Source organism: Hoplias malabaricus, chromosome Y, assembly GCF_029633855.1.
Source record: "Hoplias malabaricus isolate fHopMal1 chromosome Y, fHopMal1.hap1, whole genome shotgun sequence".
NCBI lineage: Eukaryota > Metazoa > Chordata > Actinopteri > Characiformes > Erythrinidae > Hoplias > Hoplias malabaricus.
In genome coordinates, this window is record NC_089820.1 from 55,378,474 (window position 1) to 55,395,127 (window position 16,654).

The window sequence follows — 16,654 nt, forward strand, 5'->3', positions numbered from 1 at the left end:
TCTGATCACTTCTGATCACAGGTCTTCAGATCACTTCTGATCACAGGTCTTCAGATCACTTCTGATCACAGGTCTTCAGAACACTTCTGATCACAGGTCTTCTGATCACTTTTGATCACAGGTCTTCTGATCACTTCTGATCACAGGTCTTCAGATCACTTCTGATCACAGGTCTTCAGAACACTTCTGATCACAGGTCTTCAGAACACTTCTGATCACAGGTCTTCTGATCACTTCTAATCACAGGTCTTCAGATCACTTCTGATCACAGGTCTTCTGATCACTTCTAATCACAGGTCTTCAGATCACTTCTGATCACAGGTCTTCTGAACACTTCTGATCACAGGTCTTCTGATCACTTCTGATCACAGGTCTTCTGATCACTTCTGATCACAGGTCTTCAGATCACTTCTGATCACAGGTCTTCTGATCACAGGTCTTCAGATCACTTCTGATCACAGGTCTTCTGATCACAGGTCTTCAGATCACTTCTGATCACAGGTCTTCTGATCACAGGTCTTCTGATCACTTGTATGATTTGTAGGCCTATGGAGTTGTTTTTTAAAAATGCTTTTCGGCTGTGTAGCTTAAAAGGAAATTCATGCACTTGAGTAAAATATGAATGAGTTTCTAAAGGCATGGCCAATGTTTTGAGCATTTTATGAAGGACTCCCTGTTACAGCAGTCACAAGCGTTCAAATACATGTGAGTTTGGTCCAGTTTCTCCATGCAGTTTGGATTTGACGCTAATGAAAGTGCAGCAAATGAAGGGTTAAAGGGCCATAGCATTCACTTTTATTGATTTTTTTTTCTTTTCCCCGTCCTCTCCCACTGAGTCTGTTTGTAAGGTTAATTTCAGTATATGAACACGGTAATGTGACATTTATTAAACTTGTTTAACGGACCCCGTGCACTACTTAATTTTCCATGTTATGGATCCTTTAACCGGAAAGACTCCAGACCTTGGATGAATTTAAAAGCTCTTCCACCGAGAAGTGATTTCACTTAAGTGCTGGACACATCAGGCCGAGCTGTGGCCGGGAAGAAGGAAATGTTTTGAACTTAATGGTGAAGCTGGGGATGTAGTAAACGCTGTTGTGAAATTGCATTCTGACGCATGAGCCTCTCTTAATTGTGTCATTGTCAGGAATCAAGTTCAAACTTGCAATTAGAATCATCACTGCAGAGATCCACACTGCAGAGAGGCCAAACACCTTCCTTTACAATTCAGACAAATCAGAACATCTGTCTGCTGACGGGATTACAGCTGTAATTGGAAGTGCTCGTACCTAGGCTTTTCTCCAGAAGAATAAGAAACGTGCCGTCCCCGAAATGCGGGATCAGACATGCACGCTCCAGCTTTAGTTCAGCGGGCCCGCCACACCCAGCATGAGTCTTGAGGTCAGACTCGGATATTTTCAAACGAGGAACTGAACCGCCGGGTAGTGGATACACGCTCCGTTCAGTCCACACCCCCATTCTCAGCGCTGTGTCTGCAGCCGGAGGCCGGTTTAGTGCTAGTTCTCCGCAGCTTGTGTGGTTCCATGGCTGAGATGTAGGAGAAAACCCAGTAGATGTAAATTGTGGTCGACTGAGTGTAGTCTAAATTAAGATGCTCGTCTTTCCGTTCAGACCTGCTTTATTTGCCTTGTTCGAAAAAGCAAAACCCCTCTTTTTAACCTTTGCGGTGCCCCTGTTGCTGTCACAGGTGTTCTGTTTCACACGCAGCTTATATAATCTCAACAGAACAGCACTGACCAATAGAACGGATGCCCTGGAGGAGCTGCATCAGCGTGATGGGTATAAATCCCTGTAACATTGAGTTGTGGCGCAGTAGAAGTCTGGAGTGATGATGCTCCGACTCTCAACTAATGATGTACCAAAAATATTGATGCCCTTTATTTCAGAGGAAACACTAGATGTGTTTGAATGCTTATGCCTCTTCAAATGTGTTCTGCAGAAAACCCCTTTGTTTCTTTCCGTGCTGATGGAGGCTCTGGCTGCTTTTCTCCAGTGACTGGCCATAAGGCCGTAATTAATGGGTACCAGTGGAAAGCATCCATCTTGCATTATGTTCAGTTACTGTGCTCTGTTATTGTTTTATTCTTGGGCAGAGTGACTCATGAAACACACACACACACACAAATATATTTACTTACGAGTGGTCAAGAGGCTGAAACCTCCCGTAATATATAGAAGCAGCTAAATGTCATTGGACGTTCTGACTTCTCCTCTTTGTTGATGTGATTGGAGCTGTGCCTCTTGCGCATTGCTGTTCTGTTTAAATAATAATAATAATAAATACAGCTGCTATTGGAGCCAATATTCAATGCATTTTCCTCGGTTAAAAAAAGTAGTTGTATCCTGGAAACCTGAACGTCTATATTCTTCATATTTCTGTCCATTTTTAAAGCTCAGAAAATATCACACAGTATCAGAAACCACAGAAATATGTTATTAAAAAGTTACATAACTCAGCCCAGTTTGAATTTCCATCAGCTTCCGCATTAGCCACGTTAGCCTCGTAGCTTCAGAGTCAGACCTTTGGGGCACAGCGTGTCTTGACTGATTGATTAGATTTGGAGTTTAGGGGAGCTGGGTTTTATATCTATTTATTTTTGTATTAAAAATAAGTTCCAATAGTTTGGATTAAGAGAGTTGGATAAAAGAGAAAGAGAAAGTGAGAAAACAGAGTTGTGGTGAATGCAGGGTTCAGCAGAAGTGGAGGGGGTTGGTGGTGGTCAGAGGGGTTTCCTGGGCAGAGAGAAGGGGTGGCGTCAGAGTGGAGCAGCTGGTGTTGGGGTTGCATTCTTGGCATTGGGCAGAGGAAGTGTGTGAGAGAGGGAGGGTGAGGCAGAGACAGAGAGAAAGGGAAAATAAAGTTGCCCAGCTTGGTGCTTTTCATCTTTAGTCTGTCAGCCTTGACAGATTCACTCCTCTTCTGAAAAGCTTTAGGATCGTGGGATGAACATCAAAGTGAATATGAAAGCTACAGGCAGTGCATTTGAAGACTTTATTTCTTTATTTTATTTATTTATTATTTTGAATCTTATTTCCAGATAATCCGTGTGACAAGACGGACACATTTGTTTCAGATCCATGCCTCTTTGATACTCGCCCAGGTTTAATAGACAGGCGTACGTACGTAAATAATACATCGTTTATAACGTTGTAACATAGCTAAAAACTTGTTAACCAAAAAGTGGTTTTCTGATGCTGTTCTTGTGTAATCCGTCACATGTGAATGATTCAGCCACTGCATTTTTAATATTTTCCCAAGACATTTCACATTCATGTTATGTAACATGTACAATGGCGATGCTAGTACTTCATCTGTACTTGCCCTACTTTATGAGCCCATCCATATTCAAATATACAGCGGAAAGGATTATCATTCCTCCAGGGCTTCGGTGCAACACAAGTGACCGAGACATGAGCTACGTGCAGCGTTAAAACACAGAAACTAGGCTCAGAACACAAGTATAAATACAGTTCAGTAAACACACACACCCAGCTGTACAAGACTTACTGTAAAATTTGATTCTGAGTAGCGCAACAAAAAAAGAATCTAATGAGCCGTGTGTATGGGGTATCTGTGGACAGTCCAGAGAAAGAAGCTCTCGTGATGAGGAGGTTGATCTGCGTCTCTTTAAGGCCCTTTTACTGTAAAGCGCTGGTTTGACCCGGTGCTGGAAGCTTTAGCTTTTTCCCAGAAAGGAGCTGAAAAAGCCTGGATGCTCCCTGCTCTGCTTCATTAGCTGGATTAGGAGCTTCTCCAGACAAAAGAGGCTGCTCATAGTGCTCACGTGTTTCTCATACTGCGGAATGACATACACTACAGTGTGGAAACATTTATTATATAGTTGTTATATAGTTATATAGTTGATGTTTGGGGGATTTTAATTAGTTTTTTAATATAAACAAACGTCTACTCTTCAGATAAATAGCTTTTTAAATCTCATTTCCTCAGGTGCCTCAAACGTCTGCACGGTGGGTCCGGAGCCTACCTGGAATCATTCGGCGCAAGGCAGGCATACACCCTGGAGGGGGCGCCAGTCCTTCACAGGGCAACATAGACACACACACTTTCACTCACACACTCACATCTACTGAAAATTTTGAGTCTCCAATCCACCTACCAACGTGTGTTTTTGGACTGTGGGAGGAAACTGGAGCACCCGGAGGAAACCCACGCAGACACAGGGAGAACACACCACACTCCTCACAGACAGTCACCCGGAGGAAACCCACGCAGACACAGGGAGAACACACCACACTCCTCACAGACAGTCACCCGGAGGAAACCCACGCAGACACAGGGAGAACACACCACACTCCTCACAGACAGTCACCCGGAGGAAACCCACACAGACACAGGGAGAACACACCACACTCCTCACAGACAGTCACCCGGAGGAAACCCACGCAGACACAGGGAGAACACACCACACTCCTCACAGACAGTCATCCGGAGCGGGAATCGAACCCACTGAAATAAAAATAACATTTTTTAAATATATTTGAAATATTTCACGATACTGGTATATATTTAATTGGCCCAGTGCGGCTCACTGACGAGGGACGTCTTATTTCTTTGTGCTAATGGATGCCTTTTTGTGTTCATTCATTTTCAGAAACACAATTAGCAACAGTGTTGACTGAACCATTTCTGTCCAAGCTGAAAAAGAGCAAAATGAGCGTGAGCAGATCTGCTGCTTTCGGATGATTGACAGGAGCCTGTTGTCTAGTAATCACAGGATGTCAAGAGAATCATGGCAACGTTTGATGTGTGAGTTTTTAAGAGTTTCTCTCTCTCTCTCTCTCTCTATCAATCAGGAGACTACATCCTCGATGCCAAACCCAAGGAGATCTCTGAGGCCCAGAGGCTCAACTACGAGCAGGTATGGATCTCTACCTTCATTGTGCATTCATAGCATCCACGCCCCCCTACTCCACATTTCTCCATGTATTTTTGACTGCTGCACTACGCGGTTTAGCAGTGGCACAGATGTGTGTGTAATCGCCACACCAACACTGCTGAGTCTTATACACTCATACCAGCATCTCACAGAAACACACACTGCCGTGTCAGTGCTGTGTGGAAGAATGATCCAGTACCACAGCAAAATCTGAACGGTCAGAACCTAACCAATGAGGAATAGAATAGAAAGTTAACATATGAACTGAGCATCAACAAACAGGCTATAGTTTATTATTGTGCACACAATAAGTAGTGGACATACAAGACAGGGGATATTAATAAAGTGGGCAGTGAGTGGAGATGCAGAGTAGACGGCAAGCGTAAACAAGTCAAGCTGTGCTCTGAAGCTCTTGTTTAAATGCGAGCTGCAGGAGCTGAGGGACTGTTGCGTTCTCAGTGGTGTAAGAGAGGCATGGGACATGGTGTTAACAAACACACACACACACCCAGAGCAATCCTGCTCACACAGCAAGAATGTTTGCACCTTCTCACCTCCATTCCAAAAATAGCCCGTTTGGCCTCTTGCAGCGTGACTTCTGTTGAGCTCTGGGCATCCGAAGCTTACGGAAGTGTTTATCATTATTTTGCACGGTACAGCAGTTAATCTACCTGGAGTAACCTGCATATAAACAAGACAAGGTGGCAGCAGAGAAATTAGGTTAAATGGCTGAGCGAGTTGAGATTTATTTGTGTTTTATTAGCCTATCTCCTTTGGCCTAATTAACATATTAAATGGACTCCATACAACACATAAAACCCACATCAAAAACATACAGTCAGTAGTGCAGTAGAACAGAGCAGGATCACAGGGAACAGGTGGAGAATAACATTTAAAGCATGTAACTTGAATCTCTTGCTATAACTAGGTTTTGAAATTATTAACTCTATATTTTCAATATTTTATAATATTTTTATTTGAAAAAAGGTCAAATAAAGATGTGTAAATATATGTACTGCTGTGTGTAAAAGCAGGAGTATATGGAGGAGTGTGTGTTGGGGGGAGGGGGTGATGATGGGCGTAACGTGCTTTGTCCCCTATAGAGCATTACATAACAATGTTATGCTCGAACGGACCAGAGCGAGAGCGTGAGCATGAGAGAGATAGAGAGAGAGCATGTCTTCTCACATAGACGTTACTTTTCGTGTTCGAGGCCCAGTTTCCCAACAGCATTTTAAGATTCTTTTAACTAGTAAAGAGAGTGTGTCACATGATGCTCTCTCTGCTGTTTGAATCATCGTTGTGTTAAAATGGTACAGAGAGAGAGAGAGAGAGAGAAAGAGAGAGAGGGAGGGGAAAGGGAAGTAGAACAAGCGTGACACAATTAAAGAGTGAGAAATGTAATAGAGAGAAAGAAAGCGAGAGCAAGAGAGGCTGGAGTGGAGGGAGAGAGAGAGCATGAGAAAGGAAGAGCGATAAAGGGGCACAGATAGAGAAGAGTGTGTGAGGGAGAGAGAAGGAGATTAAAAGGGAGGGGGAGCAGTCAGAAGATGAGATGACAGCAGGGAAGTGGAGAGACTGGAAGTTTGTGTTGCTGCTATCAGACATGGCTTTTCTCCCCTTTCTCCTCTTTTCTCATCCTCCCTCCATCTGTGAAAATTCCCTGTAAGACACAAGCGTGTACGGACCCAGCTGTCACATACATCAACAAATACATGTACAGTAAGGAGTGTGTGTGTGTGAGAGAGAACAAGGGAGAGAGGGAAAGAGTGTGTGTGTCTGAGCGTGAGCGAGAAAGGGAGGGACATGTGGTACATAATGCACATAAATATATATATGTGTGTGTGTGTGTATTCCTCATAAATGAAGTATATTAATTTGATAAGAGTTTAATAATAACATGAGTGTGTTTCTAAGGACATGAGGAGCCAGAGACAGTGGGGGCGACTGCTGGAACTGAACCAAACAAAGGGTTCTCTCATACACTGTACACTGAGAAGAAAAGCCCTTGCCTTGGAGACACCAAGTCTTCTTCATCCAATGGTTAGCTTTAGCATTAGCTCATCAGCTCATTTGAGAGACAGCCTCCTCTGCTCGCAGCTCAAAAACCTAATGATCTCTCCTGTTTATTTTTGCTTCCCAACATCTGTCATCTATAAACAAGCCCACGGTCTCGTGGTTACTTTGGCCGAGGTTAGTCTGACACCCCTTCATTAACTCTTATGGACACTTATGGAATTTCTCAGTAGGGAATGCACATTCCTGTCTAAAAAAGCAGTACTAGAAACAGTGGATGCTCGTTATAGTGTAGCGGAGTGTGTACAGCTTAGCTGTCAATACTTCAGAGAGATATTCTGCAGGAGATGGTCTTTGTCCTTGATGTATGTGATTATTTATGAGCTGTCATATCGTCCTGTTTGTTAGTTTGAGCCGGGGTTCGTTTTCCCTTTTCTCTACTCTCACTTCGCAGCGCTCAAGTCTATTTTTGTAAAGAGGCTTGAAAGAACGAGGATGCTTAGACAGAAATAGCAGTGTCTCTGAAGTTCGTGAGTGTGTCTATGTTTTAGATCAGTGTGTGAGAGTAGGTGGAGGCTGGCTTTGGTATGGTCAGTGTTGGTTGTTTTTCTGTGCTGCTGTTCTTTTGAGGCTGTAAATGGTTTTGTGGAGCTTCAGATCTGTGCAGTACACAGTAAAGTCACTGCTGTGTGTTTTCCGTATCTCTTGATACTTGGAGATCAGCCAATATGAATAATATGAATATTTTATGACCGGAATTGATTTTAAGGAGCTTGGATTTGGTGGGACATTTAATATCCTTTTGTTAAGTTCAGTGTAATGGAACTCATTCATTCATTATCTGTAAGCGTTCATCCAGTTGAGGGTCGCTGTGGGTCCAGAGCCTACTTGGAATCATTGAGCGCAAGGCGGGAAGACGCCCTGGAGGGAGCGCCAGTCCTTCACAGGGCAACACAGACACATACACACTCACACCTACGGACACTTTTGAGTCGTCAATCCACCTACCAACGTGTGTTTTTAGACTGTGGGAGGAAACCGGAGCACCCGGAGGAAACCTACGTGGACACAGGGAGAACACGCCACACTCCTCACAGACAGTCACTCAGAGGAAACCCACGCAGACACAGGGAGAACACACCACACTCCTCACAGACAGTCACCCGGAGCAAACCCATGCGGACACAGGAAGAACACACCACACTCCTCACAGAGTGATGTCCAGAGCAGGAATCGAACCCACAACCTCCAGGTCCCTGGAGCTGTATGACTGCGACACCTACCTGCTGCACCACCGTGCCGCCCTGTAATGGAACTGAACACTTAAAAATGTCACTTTTCTGTCAAAAAATGAAGGTGGTCCAAGATGTTTTCCTCAAATTCTCAGCTTATAACTCATTAGCTAACTTCGCTAACTCTCCTGTTCTTGTAATGTTGTGAGTGAAAGGCTAGACTTCTCCACTCCACTGGCTGAAACACTGCAAATTAAAGAAGGACATTGAATGTTTATAGTGCGATATTGGACTTCTGATAGAAAAGGCAGGATAGTTTTAGCAAAAATACCCCAAATACAGGGGGTCCTCGACTTACGACCTTGATCCGTTCCTACGTCGCGTCGTAAACCGATTTTCGGTGTAAGTCGGAACATACGAACATACTGTACATAAATAACATACTGTGAGAGAGAGAGTGACGTAGCAGCAAGCTAAAATGACGTACAATGCGACTGGAGTCACGCCGTCCTCCTCGGTCCTGCGTATTCTTCCGCCGTGCACACCAAACACCAAGTTCGCGTTACGACGTTTACGACCACTTAAGTCAAAACAAGGCTTTATACAGTAAATGGGAGATGTATCGTAACCACGAAACATCGTAACTCGGGACTGACGTAACCCGAGGTCCATCTGTACATATCAATAATACTGGAAAATGATTGACTCAGATAACTATTATGATTTTATCACCCAGGCCTGAAGGAAATGTCGTCTGTGCGGCTCAGATGATTCATCCCACTGTGGCCATCTGCTTTAACTTCTTTCCTGCAACAAACTGTTTCTCAGGGATGTGGCGTTTGGATCTTTCTGTGAATGCGCTGCTTTGTATGTCGGTAGAGAAGACTTTTGAAGCTACAACAGAGATTTTTCTTGTTTGGGATTAAGTCTTAGCTTGAATGACAACTTTTGTGTGTCTCCAGCGACAGTGGGCCATGGCTGTGATTTGGTATGACTGACTGAGGGAGGGAGGGAGGGAGGGATGCGTGACTAGGAGATGAAGGACCCAGCAGTTCATTAAGAGGCCAATCTGTATCCACAGAGCTTCTGTGTACTCAGCCATGCTCAGATTTACACGGAGACTCAGTAAGGTTGAGTGCTGCTTGTCGACCACTTTATTTTTGCCGCAGCTCCTGTGTAACTTGACCCGTCATCGTTGGAGTTGCGTGGCCGTACGCACAAGAAGACGGACTCTAACAATAGGGTATACGCAGCAAAAACAACGTAAACAAAGCAGAAATGTTGGTTACATAGAATAAAAAGATGTGTAAATGCTATTTAAATAAATATATAATCAAAATGAAAATTATAAAAATGCTTAAAATTCCCAAAATAAATAAACGTTGGGACGTCAGGTGAATATTAGCCATAGCAGCTGTGATAAAGGAAAGAGAAAGTGTTTTGGAACAGGGAGGTCTGTCCGGAAGAGATTTTTGGGACAATGGCAAGCCGCATGCGCACACACTCTCTCACACACACACACAGTGTGGGTGTGTGCTTGGCGCTGTGTCAGAATACAGCAGGGATGAATGAGGTCAGCGAGTGGACAGTTTTGGTCGAGCTGTCGACCCTGACGCACCTCCGGCCTGCAGCGCCCACGCTGTGCCCACACCAGGCCGATACTAAGCTGCACTGCCGGGCTCATACAGAACACACTGCCTGTTTTACCCAGGGATAGGACTAGGCCAGTGCTGGGATAATACAGCAGCACAGTGCTGGACTGAAACCGAGTCAACACCAGCTCGATCCTGGATAAGCCTAGTTTTCAAAAGTATTGTCGTCCTGTTAAAAGGAGATTAACTCTCTTCCTGATGTAGGTGGACTCCATCTCCTTTAAACAGACCAGATCAATCAAGTCAAAGCAAAGCAGATCACAGTGCCCTTAAACTGATTCATTTAGACAGGCTTCGTTCAGTCCAATCACACTGGCCCCAGTGGAAATCTGATTGACAGCCTGAGTGCTCCTATCCTTTCGCTCCTGACCAAACACCTCATTAATTGATTAAAAACAAAACCTCTCCAAAAGCTAAATTCAGGCCAGTTGTGAATGTAAATTCATCATGTGACACTTTCTTTAAATAAATTTCAAATTTAGAAAATTAATGTTTACACACAGTCCAGAAGTAGTCCAACAGAAGAGTGACAACATTGAATTTATCATTTTTATTTTCTGCTGCTGTTATAGAGACATATTCTCCCCTTTTCCACAAGGGAGCACAGTTCTGGGTCTTAATGAGACGTCTGTGATCTGCTTTGGGCAAAATGCCACAAGGATCAAAGCCCACAGCAGCATTCTCCCCGTCGTCTAAACAGCCCTGATCGGAACCGCCGAATCAGCACCTGTTCCTTTAAACGATAAAGAGCCGCTCGCTCTTCACCCCGACTTGAGCTTACAGCAGTGAGGAGCGAGGAGCGGAAGCTCTGGTTTATTAGCCGTTTTTGCTCTGTTCTCTTTCTACTCCGTTCCCGTTTTCTCAGTTTTGGCTCAGTGTTCTTATTTCTCTGCGCTCGCTTTGTTTATTTTGCTTCTCCCATAAACGCAGGCCCATTGCTGTGATTGGACAGACTCAGATAAGAAGGCGGTTCAACACATTGTTGCTTTCTGTAAATTAATAGCATAAGGAATTGACTGGGGGTGTTCAGTGAAGTATATCAGTGTTCTAAACATGTATCAGATGAAAATGCTGAGTGGAAATCCCCCCCTCACACAGAAGCAGAGCTTGGAAGGGGGTGGAGGGGAGGGACAGGATCATCTCTCCATTTTTCATGTGACTGCTATGATAAACACAAACTCTACAGTGGGACTAATCCCACCCAGCAACTGGCCACGCGCGCTAATCCATATACAGAGCGTGATGTGTGTGTAGGGCTGTCATTTTCAGGTTCAGTACTTGCATCTACAAACTCGTAGAGCAGGTTTTCAGAATGATATACTAAACAAGTCTGTGAACACAGTGTTGAGCAAAGTGTCATGACCTCGTACAAAGCCGTGAGCTGTGTCTCAGGAGAACTACACCGTTTCTGTGTCTCCTAGCTCCGTCAAAACTGTCAAAAGTATCAAAGTATGAAGATCAGATCAGTGTTTTAAAGACGGCGTGATCAGTGATTGATTTATTTTGGATATTAAACTGAAAGGTGCCGTGTTATCGCTCATTTAAGGTCTCTCTCTGTGGACTGTGTTACTTTCATAATAGATGCTGAATAATTCTTTATTATTTGGGTTAAACACACACACAATTCATTAATCAAAGAGATGGACACAGTAGCATTTGACGGTCTTAAGATTCTCACAGAAAACAAAGGGAAGTGCACTGTTTATCTCTCCCTTTCCCCTCTGTCCCTTTCTCTTTCTCCTCCTTTCTATCTCTCTCTCACACACACACACAGACGGGCCCAAGTAACTGTTGGTGCTTCCGCTGCTGGACTAAAGCCATGATTTAACTGTGTGTGGTAGCAGCTGCACAGCCCCTGATCAGACTCCTCCACAAACCAGCCTTGTTTGCTGGGTGTAGGGGGGCTGTTGGTTTTGTCAGGACTAGAGAGGAAGCATGAGGGGTAAGGATCAAGAAAAGAGAGGGGTTTGAGAGTGGGTGTGGAGGTTTCAGTTACTGATCCAGGGCCGGACACACACATGGCTCTTAAAAATAATAGAAAGTATAACAAAAAAAATCCCCCCCTTCATTTAAATGGTAGTCTTTTATGAGACTTTACCACTAACGTTTGTTTTGTATTTCTTCATTTCTCTTTTCTCCTGACTCTCCTGGCTGTGTCCCTTCCTTCTGTCAGCAGCCTCAACAAATCTAAAATAAAACTGGCCATGAATGTGGCCCTAAGCACAGATACAGTGTTAATTACAAACTAACATTTCCTTCTTTCTGTTGGTCACTCTTTCTCCATCTCGTCGTTCCACTTGAACTTATTTCTGTTGTGTTGTCTCTTTTTCTTCTCTATTTCTCTCTCTCTCTCTCTCTCTCTCTCGCTCTTTCTCTCTCTCTTTCTCTCTCTCTTTTTTTCTCTCTTTCTCTCTCTCTCCTTTTCTTTTTCTCTCTCCTTCTCTCTCTTTTTCTCTCTTCTGTCTCTTTTTCCTCTCTTTCTCACTCTCTCTCTTTCTTTCTCTCTTCTGTCTGTCTTTTTCTCTTTCTCTCTTCTGTCTGTCTTTTTCTCTTTCTCCCTTCTGTCTGTCTTTTTCTCTTTCTGTTTCTCTTTTTTTCTCTCTTTCTTTATTTTTCTCTCTTTATTTTTCTCTCTTTCTTTCTCTCTCTCTCTCTCTCTCTCTTTCTCTCTCACCCTCTCTCTTTCTTTCTTTCTCTCTCACTCTCTCTGTCCTTCTCTCTCTCTCTCTCTTTCTTTCTCTCACTCTCTTTCTTTCTCTCTCTCTCTCTCTCTCTCTCTCTCTCTCTCTCTTTCTCTCTGTGTAGAACATGAGTGATGCGATGGCTGTCCTCCATAAGCTGCAGACGGGTCTGGACGTGAATGTGAAATTTACAGGGGTCCGAGTGTTTGAATACACACCAGAGTGTATCGTGTTTGATCTCCTGGACATCCCGCTCTATCACGGCTGGCTGGTCGACCCACAGGTGCACAAACACACACCTACGACACACACTTTTAGTCTCGCGCACACACACACACACATTACATCAGAACCAAAGTATAATAAATGTTTAGACATTTATTTTCCCCCACTTTTTTCTGCTTCTCTCTTGTTTTTATGCAAATGTGTAATTCTTTAAAAAAAAAGGGGAGAGGGAGACTCTGCTGATCTGAGGGGTGTGATGTCATCAGCCCACTCTGCTGCAGGCTCTTGTGAGAGGTTATGAAGTTTATATCTCCCCCCGCTGCCAAAAAAAAAAAAATGGCAAGCCGAACGGCGTGAACGAGACGCACTTTGATACATTCTTCTGTTCCATTGTTTGGATTTTTTTTTTCTTCGATTTTCCTCTCTCACCTCTCTATCTCATGTCTTTCTCTCTCTCTCTCTCTATCTGTGTGTGTGTGTCTCTCACACCTTTGTTTCTCTCACCTCCCTCTCTCTCTCTCTCTGTAGATGGCTGACATAGTGAAGGCAGTAGGGAACTGTAGTTATAATCAGCTGGTGGAGAAGATAATCAGCTATAAACAGTCAGAGAGCAGCGAACTGGCTGGAGAAGGTTTGTATCTTTTCTTTCATCCCTCTGTCTTTTCATCTTTTCAACACTGAGTCGTCTCTTTTATCACTCACTCTTTTCTGTCTTTATTTGGATGCAATGTGTGTTTTTCCTCTTTCTTTTTATTATTGTCTTATTTCCTACTTTCACTCTGCACACTCATGTAAGATATTGTGGTGTGTGTGTGTGTGTGTGTGTGTGTGTCAGGTTTTGTGGCGGAGCAGTTTCTGAACAGTACGGCCACTCAGCTGACCTACCACGGCCTGTGTGAGCTCACCTCCACCGTCCAGGAGGGAGAGCTGTGTGTGTTCTTCAGGAACAACCACTTTAGCACCATGACCAAATTCAAGGTGAAAACACACTGCGGGATTGTGATTTTTCTCAGATTTTAAATGTGATCTGGATGGAAATAAAATCACAGAGGCACCAGAGGAAATTACACTTGGACCAAATATAGCTGGCTAAACACCAGTGCAACTGAACCATGTTGAAGAATAGAGTTTATATGAATATATTATTTATTTAATCTCATTTGATCCCACTTCTGTGCACGTTACATATAGAGAAAAAAGAGCAGAAATTATCGCTTCTTTCTTGCAATGCATTTTGCTGCATTTCCATGTTTGTACCCTGAGGTTATGTTCGTTTATTTTTACTCTGAAAATGACCCAAACACACAATGTGCAGTAAAGGATTCATGACAAAGATTCATTAGAGGAAAGGAAACATGTGCCCTACTGCCCTCTAGTGGCCAGAAACACACACACCCCTCTCCTGATTTATGCAGCGTACAGAGCAAATGTCCCTGAGAGAAACCATTAACAGAGGCTTTTTTTTTTTTTAATTCATCCACAGCCAGTTCCATTACTAAAAGTGCTCTACACACAGCGAAGATGGCACTTAGTTTCCTTTAGAAGCAAAACCCATAAACAGTCCTGACTCAGCAAAACACAATACAGTGGAGTGACATTATGGTGTAATGGTATTAAACCTTAATGACTTAATGGTATACACCGCTTTAGGGATTTTTTCTCAGTGTGATGTGTCATGTAACAATTAACTGCTAAATGAAAACATATTAATCTAATTCTAGATACATTCATTTATTCATTATCTGTAACCCTTATCCAGTTCAGGGTCGCGGTGCCTACCTGGAATCATTGGGCGCGAGGCAGGAATACACCCTGAAGGGGGCACCAGTCCTTCACAGGGCAACACACACACTCACTTACACTCACACCTATGGACACTTTTGAGTCACCAATCCACCTACCAACGTGCTTTTGGACTGTGGGAGGAAACCGGAGCACCCGGAGGAAACCCACACAGACACAGGGAGAACACACCACACTCCTCACAGACAGTCACCCGGAGGAAACCCACACGGACACAGGGAGAACACACCACACTCCTCACAGACAGTCACCCGGAGGAAACCCACACGGACACAGGGAGAACACACCACACTCCTCACAGACAGTCACCCGGAGGAAACCCATGCAGACACAGAGAGAACATGCCACACTCCTCACACTGCACCTGTTTCAGCCCAATTAATTGTTGTTTATGGTTACATATGATGGATCTACGTGTGTGTGTGTGTTTAAAACCGTTCTCTCATTGCGTGGCAGGGGCAGCTTTACCTACTGGTGACAGATCAGGGTTTTCTGACGGAGGAGAAGGTGGTGTGGGAAAGTCTGCATAACGTGGACGGAGACGGGAACTTCTGTGACTCCGAGTTTCGTCTGAGACCTCCGTCTGACCCTGAGAGTGTTTACAGGGGGCAGCAGGATCAGATCGACCAGGTCAGAACAATGACACGACAGGCAAATGCACAGTAAGGGAACCGATTCCCTAAAGCCGAGGAGTTCGAGCGAAAAGAAACTGCGGGTGGGGGGCAAAGGTGACGTCAAGTAATATTCATTCGAAGATGTCTCCAAACTTTTGACTGGTGCTGTATGCGGCCTCATGGAGTTCAAGCCATTGGTCAGTGGAGCTGTGAGTGCAGGAACGAGGAGGTGTTCTTATTGTTATGGCTGACTGGTGGCAGTCTGTTATCAGTTGAATGTGTTTAAAGCCTGAGAGCTCAGTGAGGCTGTTCCCTACACGTAAACCGTACTGACTCGGGCTCTGCTGGTTTCTGAGAAAGCTGTGTGTGTGTCATTTTTAAATTAGACTTGTTTTATATGTGTATAGAGAGAGAGAGAGAGAGAGAGAGAGAGGAAGCGTGCGTGCGTGCGTTTCTCTCCGTGCACTGCTCCACACCCGGCTGTTGAACCAGCAGCGCTGCAGAGAGAGGATGCTGTTTTAATAATTGATGATAAAAGCTTCATTTTTCCTCCCTCCCTGTGGATTTAGACGCCTGAAAGGCTCATAGTGAAACTGTAGGAACCCACACGATTCCTCTGACACATCCTCATACTCTCCCCCCTCCCTCTGTCTCTCTCTCTTTCTCCCTGACTGATGTTCTGTAGCTGTCACTCATAGGAACCCACTCTTTTTTACGTCTCTCTCTCTCTCTCCTGCTTTATTGAATAATAGATCTGGTGTATTTTCTGATCCGTGGGGCAGTTTGCAGCAGTGCAGTGCTGTGAGGTGTGTGTGTGAGAGAGCGGAGGCTCAGTGGGTGCTATTGTCATCCTCACACATGTCCCTCTAATCCCATTGCAGATTAGAGGAGTAGACAGTTCAGGGTTCGTAACGTGTTGTTGTTGTTGCTCACATGGTTTAATCTACACCAACTTTAGTATTTGATGCAGGTCGGGGCCTAACCCACTGGACCGAGGTCCTCAGGTGGTCCATGGACCTTCACCGATTCTCCATTTGGGCCAATGATGGTGAAGTGCAACCACAGCACGCAGAGCAGATCTTTTTACACAAAAATATTACTCACGAAGCAAAAAACAACCTCTGGGCTTTCACATGTTCTTCCGAAAAAACCGGCAGTAAATTACACAGGCCTGAAAAGTTCTGTTAATGGTGTGTTGTGTGTGTGTGTGTGTTTTGCAGGACTATCTGATGGCTCTATCGCTGCAGCAGGAGCAGCAGGCTTCGGAGCTGGGCTGGGAGCAGCTCTCTGAGGGGATCAGTGATCTGGAGCTTGCCAAGAAGCTGCAGGAGGAGGAGGATCGCAGAGCTTCACAGTTTTACCAGGAGCAGGAACAGGCTCAAGCAGCCGCCGCAGCCGCAGCTGCGCAGGCACAGGTATTAGTACGGATCAGTTTGAAAATGCCAAGCGCTCTGTATATCATGAATATCATTTTTTTTTAACCGCAATCTCCTGTATCCTTCTCTCTTTCTG

General features: G+C 44.3%; 1 protein-coding gene across 1 annotated transcript in view; it reads left to right on the top strand.

Annotated features, from left to right (window-relative positions):
- LOC136679754 (ubiquitin carboxyl-terminal hydrolase MINDY-2-like) overlaps nucleotides 1-16,654 on the top strand; it is a 28,211-nt gene that overhangs the window by 6,485 nt on the left and 5,072 nt on the right. The window contains exons 3-8 of the mRNA XM_066658425.1: nucleotides 4,837-4,901; nucleotides 12,625-12,783; nucleotides 13,254-13,356; nucleotides 13,561-13,703; nucleotides 14,985-15,158; nucleotides 16,363-16,557. Of these exons, the coding sequence (XP_066514522.1) occupies nucleotides 4,837-4,901; nucleotides 12,625-12,783; nucleotides 13,254-13,356; nucleotides 13,561-13,703; nucleotides 14,985-15,158; nucleotides 16,363-16,557 (839 nt within the window). The remainder of the gene's footprint in view (nucleotides 1-4,836; nucleotides 4,902-12,624; nucleotides 12,784-13,253; nucleotides 13,357-13,560; nucleotides 13,704-14,984; nucleotides 15,159-16,362; nucleotides 16,558-16,654) is intronic.